The 7,454-nt window shown below is 54.4% G+C and overlaps 1 protein-coding gene across 1 annotated transcript; it reads right to left on the bottom strand.

The window, feature by feature from the left end:
• Positions 1-4,385: 4,385 nt before the first annotated feature.
• LOC125523668 (very-long-chain 3-oxoacyl-CoA reductase 1-like) lies at positions 4,386-5,705 on the bottom strand. The gene is made up of 3 exons (XM_048688726.1): positions 5,372-5,705; positions 4,915-5,273; positions 4,386-4,845 (listed from the first exon to the last, which is right to left on the bottom strand). The coding sequence occupies exons 1-3, from the start codon at positions 5,703-5,705 to the stop codon at positions 4,522-4,524; spliced, it is 1,017 nt and encodes a 338-aa protein (XP_048544683.1). The 3' UTR covers positions 4,386-4,521.
• Between the last annotated feature and the right edge of the window lie 1,749 nt (positions 5,706-7,454).

The raw sequence follows: 7,454 nt of genomic DNA, 5'->3' as shown, positions 1-7,454 counted from the left end.
CGCCTGGTCCTGGCAGTAGAACCAGGTCGACTGCCAGCCGCGGACCGACTCCGGGAAGGTGATAGAGGGGAAACAACTCTTCCCCCTCGTCTGGATCGCCAGACCCCCGCACAACTGGATGACTTGCGTCTTCTCGTCACTCGACTTGGCCTTCTTCACCGACTGGGAGCGGCAAGTAAAGATATGCTTGAAAAGCCCCCAATGCGGACGGCAACCCAGGAAGGCCTCGCACATGGAAATGAACGCAGCAAGATAGACTATGGAATTGGGGGTAAAGTGATGGAGCTGCGCTCCGAAGAAATTCAAGAAGCTCCGGAAGAATGGATGGGGAGGCAGAGAGAACCCTCGGTCGATGTGGGTGGCGAGGAGCACACACTCACCGTCGCGGGGTTGCGGCTCAATCTCCCTCCCCGGGAAACACGCGGCCTCGTGGGGAATAGCTCCTCCCTCGACCATGTCGTCGAGATCTTCCTGCCGGAGCACCGATGGCATCCAATCGCCCTGAATCCAACCCTTGGGCAGGGCGGTCCGGGAGGAAGATCCACCTCGCGAAGACTTCTTCCCTTTCTCCGCCGCCGCCGCCTTCTTCGCGCGCTCCAAAGCAGTGGTCTTGCCCTTCACCATCGTCGCCGGCGAGGTCTCGCACGGGCTAACGACACTAAGGTACGGCCGAGGGTCGCAGGAGGGCTGGCGGAGGGAGAGAGGAAGGAAGAGAGAAGGAAGCAGAGGAGAAGCGCGCGGCTTAGAAACCCCGAGCCGGCAACTTATAAGGGGCCGCTCCCGAGTGGCTGACCGGTAGGCCCAAGCAGCCCAGTCAAATCCCGCAACGGACGCGCGCGCAGTACATGGCGAAAAAGGCGACGCGAGGATCGAGGAGTTTCCACTTTATCACTTCCGATTACCATGGCTGCTCCCGTCCCGCGCGCTTCCCAAAATCCAAATCCTGTGAGATCCGCGGGCCGCAGAACCGCTTGCCAAAAACAGAGCATCCCGCTCGCACCAACACTCGGCATGTCGCAAGCAAGGATATTCACTCGACGGAGGGCCTGGAATGGATCAAGGCGACTGGAAAAAGTTGGCAACGTCACCCGTGACGATTGTCCCGAAACGAGGCGCTCACATAGCCCGAAGAACCAGTCGGAAAGATCTCCAATTCTTTCCCCACTCCAGCCTCGATCCATTCGGGGGCTAATGATGAAGACATGTACCTAGGGTAGGGACATGGACCTGACATAAGGGTCCTACTCTAGGACATCCCTGGGAGAAGTTACATTGCATTCGACTTGAAGGCATCTCACTCGACAGGTTCAAGACACTCGACCAAGAAGCTATCACTCGACCGAGAAGCTACCACTCGACCGCCAGGAGATCAACAGTCGCTCTATAGGCAAAACGGTCAGCCGTTAAGTAGCCTTCATGGTCATTATAGCACTTTATTAGAGGCGTTACCAGTAACGCCCGATCTTAAATGTACTTTAAACCCTGCATTACTGAGGGCAGGAGAGGGCCAGCGAACTCTATATAAGCCACCCCCCCTCCTCAGTAGGAAGGGTTCGCACCTCTGTAACCTATACACGCATAATCCAGTCGACCGCCTCCGGGCTCCGAGATGTAGGGCTATTACTTCCTCCGAGAAGGGCCTGAACTCGTAAACCTCGCGTGTAACAACTTCCCAATAGCTAGGATCTAGCCTCTCCATACTTACCCACCTACATCACTGTCAGAGTTAGAACCACGACACCCGGGGCCAACCTTTGGTCAAGCCAGAAGAGGTCAAGAAGCTCCCAACGAGAATGTATGAATTGCATCAATGGTACATGGACATTACCAAGAGATCCGATCGAGAGTCCCTCATGGTGCAAGTCAAGAAGGATCATTACTACCATGAGAATGCTGTGACCGCTGAGTATTCTGAACTGTTTCAGTTATACAATCAAGACGCACTCGACAAATCTATCATCAGTTGCTATTGTCTGTAAGTGATTTCTTTCTGTAATTTAAGTCTCAAGCTAGCTGTAGTGATCCTTTTGATCAATCATTACCTGTAATTATCCTCACTATATTCTTTTCTGTGGTATTATGCAGGATGAAGATGTATGAAATGAGAAAAGGTGGACGCTATGGCATTGGGTTCATTGACCCAAACACCGTTAATGAATACACATGGAAAATAAACAAGCATTATGAAAAGCAGGTAGAGGACAGCATGCTAGAGTTCTTGAAGCACCTCAAATACAATGAAGATATACTACTTCCTTACAACTTCCAGTGAGTCACACTTTCTTGTACTACAAATTCTCTGTTTTTGCCTACTAACTAGCTACATGTTTTTGCTTACATATGCCCGCTTAATTAAGGCATGCAAACGTGTGTGCATGCAGATTTCACTTGATCTTGTGTATCATTAAAGTTGACGCCGGAACAGTTCAAATACTGGACTCACTACTCAAAGCAAATAGTGACTATAACATCTTGTTTGGGATAGTCAACAGGTAATTTCAATCATTATTAACTATATATCTCGGCCTATTTAGTTCGTCATTTCATGATATGAACTATTTAATAACCCCTTTATTCATTTTCTTTGTCGGCGGGCAGGGCTTGGGCAAGGTTCATCAGCATCACGAAAGGCGAATGGAAACGACAGCTGAAATGGTTTCGACCCAAGGTAAGTAATTAAGTAGTACTAGCTAGCTAGCTAGCTGCCATCTCTTTAATTATCATGCTTGATTAATTATTATCTGATCAAGTTAAATTTCATTTTCGTAATAAAGGCCCCGAAGCAGGCGCAGGGGACTGATCTGTGTGCATTCTGCGTTTGCGAGAACATTCGCATGATGGCGTCCGAAAGGAGCAGATCTCAAAGACAGGAATTGGTACGCTTGTCAGAACACTATTCACAATCTTTACACCATTATCGATATCTAGTCACACAACTAATACACATGCATATTGATCTCCTTCTTAACAGTTCAAAGAGGTGCGGGACAAGCTCCTAGAAACGGAGCGCGTAGAAGCACTTCAAGAGGAAATAGCGGGATTTTTGCTCGACCAGGTCATAAATCCGAATGGAGAATACTATTACCCGCTACCGCCCCCATTGACCAGGTCATGAACCACTTCCATTTGTCATCGTGCTCCGAAGGTACCAATTAGGCTAATGCCACTGGCTCCGAAGGCAACATGCATATGTAGGAGAAATTATATATAGCTATACATGTGTGTATGTGTGAATTAATATGGTGGTTTGTGAGACATTGATGATATATATATGATTGGTTCTACTAGAAATTCTATTTGTATATATATATATATATGCATAACGTGTACAATGTGTAGTATCGTAAAATACCAGCAAACGAAAAAGAATTAAAATAGAAAACACAAAATTAAATGAAAAAGAAATCATAAAACCAAAAACCCCTCAAACATTTTAGTACCGATTGGTGTTACCAACCGGTACTAAAGGGCTCCCGGCCATTAGTACCGGTTGGTGTTACCAACCGATACTAGAGGGCTCCCGGCCCCCGGAGCTGGCTCGTGCCACGTAGTTGCCCTTTAGCACCGGTTCGTGCTGAACCGGTACTAAAGGGGGGGCTTTAGTGACCACACTTTAGTGCCGGTTATGGAACCGGTACTAAAGGGCCTTACGAACCGGTGCTATTGCCCGGTTCTGCACTAGTGATGCAGCAGTACAACATTGAAGATGGATTGGTGGCAGGTGGCTGCGGCGGCCTCATACCCGGCAGGCGTCCTGGTTGAGGAATGCGCCGGACTGGTGGGTGCATCATACTCGGCAGGCGTCCTGGTTGGGACCTCACGTCTTAGATGTTAGGTCTGGCTGCAAGGTCTGTTTGCTATTAGCCCAGACTATCAGCATCCCTACATCAAGTAGATAGGAGTAGCGACAGATGTTGCCTGGACGGTGGCGTTAGTTTTACTGTTGTATGACTTTATAAGGTCTTGTGTGAATAATTAATAAAGTGGCTGCATGCATCGTCCAGATATAGAGGCCGGGGGTCCTCCTTCATTTTAAAAAACAATACATATGGCACGGACACATGACAACTCCGAACATTGATGGCAAGTTTAGTGACGCGAGCATGGCAACTTCAGTTGTCAAGCATGTCCACTTTTTCGGATGGCAAGTTTCAGTTCTTTTTTCTTTTGAGATGGCAACTTTATTCTAGAAAACTTCAGGACCGGAATACTTCGTGTCACACGTGTGGCACTTATCATTTGGGTTCTTTTATGATTTTTTTGGCGTGTTTGTGTTGTTGTTCTAGCAGATTATTTTATTTGGCTGCACTTGAACTTTTATATGGACATGATGATGGCTTTATTTATAAAGCGGGTTGAAAGCTTATTTTAAAAAGATGCATTACTTCCCTGCAAAAAAAATCCATTACTTAACAGTTTTGCCCAACCAGTTATTTAACATTTGCGTGACCAACTGTTGAACAAAAAACATGAAGCAACTTCGTCACAACGTGCTCGAGTAACCACGAACTCCGAACCACCTTAATCCGACCGAACACCAACACCAACCTCGTCCTTGGCAGGAACAGGAGAGCTCGCCTGCGATTTCCTCCACGGCTTGACCCTCCGAAGGATGGCCCTCTGCCGCAGATTATACTCCAGGCGATACGCGTCTGTGCCGAAGTCCGGGAAGAGGCCGACGAACCACCCCTGCAATCGGTGGGCGACGTTGGGCACGCAGAGCGTGCCGTGCCCGATCCAGCGCACCGCCGCGCGCGCGTAGCCGTCCGGAGTCAGCACGAACTGCGAGATTAAGCTGGCCTTCACGGCACTCGACACCATGTTCGTCTCCACCAGGAACGGGGCCTGCAGACACGGCACAACGACGATAATGTCGTGACACGATGGATGCGAGCGCGCGCACCGAGTACATACCTGGCACTGCACGTCGATGCCTGAGTTCCCGTACTCCACGGCGAGGCTCGTGGAGAACTCGGCGACGTACCGTTTGGTGCCGGCATAGACGGAGTAGAGCGGGAAGGAGGGGAGCACGGACGCCGACCCCGAGCCCATGTTCACGACGGCGCCCCTGCCCCGCCGCACCATCCCCGGCAGCACCGCCGCCGTCACCTCCGTCAGCGCCAGCACGTTCACCCGTATCATCCTCGCCCACGCCTCCACGCCCACCTCGTGCATGTACACCGCGCCCGGCTTCGCCACCCCAGCGTTGTTCACCAGCACCCCTACGTCCAGCCCCGCCACGGCCTCCCGGAGCCGCCGCATCGCCTCGTCCCCTGCATGTCGAAGATCCATCGACACGACAGGACATGATCGATCAGTAACCAGAAGGACACGCACGCACGCTGCACTACTCGTATTAAGTTCTTCACACCTTGCGCGGTGGAGACGAGGGAGAAATCGAACAGCACGGTCTTGGTCTGCACGGCGTGAGCCCTGGAGATGGTCTCGGAGACGTCCCGGAGCTTGGCGGGGTCACGGCCGACGAGGACGAGGTTGAGGCCACGCCGCGCGAGCTCCAGGGACATGGAGCGTCCGATGCCTGACGTCGGGCCGGTGACGACGGCCCACTCGCCGTACCTGCGCCGGAGATCCTTGGGCCGGCGCAGGCAGGGCGCGAGGCTGGCAAGGAGGCGGACACTGACGGCGAAAACATGGAGGGCACCGAGCGATGCCAGCGAGAAGAAGAACCATACGGACGCAGCCATGTCGCAACTCGTTTTGCTCCTGCTACTCTGCGTGCGCCCGTATTTATGCAGGATGATAATAAACGGATGACCAGTAGAAGACTTTGATTACAAAAGGGACGCCCCGTACGGCTCAACATTCCCTAAAGCTCATGCTCGTGTTATTTGGTACGGCGCGCCGGCCATCCTCCAACAGCTCTGTCTCGTCATTAGAACATCTCTAGCCTCGAAAAATCGCCGCATGACGGCGAATTGGCAGTCAAATCGGCCTGGGGCAATGGGGTTCCCAACCGACGTCCTACGGTCGCGCCTGTTTTAAACTTTCTTTTTAACATTTATTTGACTAAAATTTGGCGAATAGGACAAATATTTTGACGAAACAGTGCATTACTTCGGCAAACTGAAATAGTTTCTTACATAGATAAAATACTTAAATAAAATAAACGCGACTACAGGCCGAATAAGGCGCTGACAGAGGCGAAGTCGGTGCCGTAGCCGCCGCCGCCGCCGCCGTTGTCCTCGTCGTCCTTCTCCTCCTTCACGCAGCCACCCGTGCTAGACCCCTGCCCGGCGTCGCCCTGGCGGACCAGTGGTGGCAGCGCGTCGTCGTCGCTGTCGTCGAGGACGACGACGCCTTTGTCGTCCCGGCCACGGCGCCGAGCTTTTAACCGCTCGTAGGCGAGGCGCTGGCGCTCCAGCTTCGTCCGCGCTCAGTCGTCGCGCGCCCACTTTAAGACCGTCGCGTCGTCGAGCTCCTCCTTGACGCCGCCGACGAGCCCTGGCTCCGTCTTCATGACGGCGCCCCCCGGCTCCGTCTTCACGGCGGCGAGCCCTGACTCCGTCTTCGGTTTGACGTAGTGCGGAGGAGCCGAGGAGGAGGCGCGCCCGCCGCCCTCGTTGATGACGATGCCGGCGCTGCGGGTGCGCCGGCAGAGCGGCGTTTTCGCTGCGGGCTCGGCCTTGACGGCGAACACCGCCGGCGAGCCGGAGGAGTGGGAAGAGGAGCGGGAGGAGGAGCGAGAGGAGGAAGACGAGGAGGAGCCGAACCTCCTGGGCATCCATTGCCCGGCGCTCCGGCGGGGAATTGGGGCGGCGGCCGCGGCAGGGTATGCCAGCGGCGGGTCATTGCCGCCCTCGAGGTAATGGAGTACCTCGTGGAGTGTGCCGCCGGGGCCGCCCCACCATAGGTGGCGCCCCTCGCTGTTCTTGACGCCCCCACCACCGGCGCCCCGTTGGTGGACACCGGCCGCTGTGCCTGCCGGCGCTGAAAGTAGGCCACCCATGACGCGTGGTTGTCGGCGGCGTACTGCAGGAGGGCGCGCTGCTCCTCCGACAGCGACGCCCGCACGCAGTCGACCTCGGTGGCAAAGAGGTCGGTGCGCGCGTCGACGTCGGGCACCGGGGGAATGGGGACTCCACCGCCGCTGAGTCTCCACCCCGGCGACCTGGCGCCGGGACGTTCGCTTCGAAGAAGAGATAGGCCTCCCACTTGTGGAGCGAGCGGCGGCCGAAGCCCCGTCGCCGGGGAACCACTCGGCCATCAGGTGGGCTTGGGAAGAGAGGGGAGGGGGGAAGGTCGGCGGTGGCTGCGGACGGGGAGAGGCAGAGCTCGGCGGTGACTGTGGGCGGGTGTGGCCAGAGGCGAGGGAAGGCCCTGCTTTTATAGCCGCGCACCGTGTGTACGAGTGGTGGGAGGGGAGGCGTCGCCGCGCCGCCCGTGAAGCGCCGCCCGTGGGGAATCAATGGCAAGGTTGACCGGCGGCATCCTTG

This window comes from Triticum urartu, chromosome 7 (assembly GCF_003073215.2).
Source record: "Triticum urartu cultivar G1812 chromosome 7, Tu2.1, whole genome shotgun sequence".
Classification (NCBI taxonomy): domain Eukaryota; kingdom Viridiplantae; phylum Streptophyta; class Magnoliopsida; order Poales; family Poaceae; genus Triticum; species Triticum urartu.
Note: the sequence above shows the minus strand (reverse complement) of the source record. Positions and strands in the feature narration are given on the sequence as shown.

Coding starts and splice junctions, on each gene's coding strand:
- LOC125523668 (XM_048688726.1), bottom strand. CDS start 5,705: ATGGCTGCGTCCGTATGGTTCTTCTTCTCGCTGGCATCGCTCGGTGCC. Junction 5,274..5,371: donor CCTCGTCTCCACCGCGCAAG/GTGTGAAGAACT, acceptor TTCGACATGCAG/GGGACGAGGCGATGCGGCGG. Junction 4,846..4,914: donor GCATCGACGTGCAGTGCCAG/GTATGTACTCGG, acceptor CCGTGTCTGCAG/GCCCCGTTCCTGGTGGAGAC.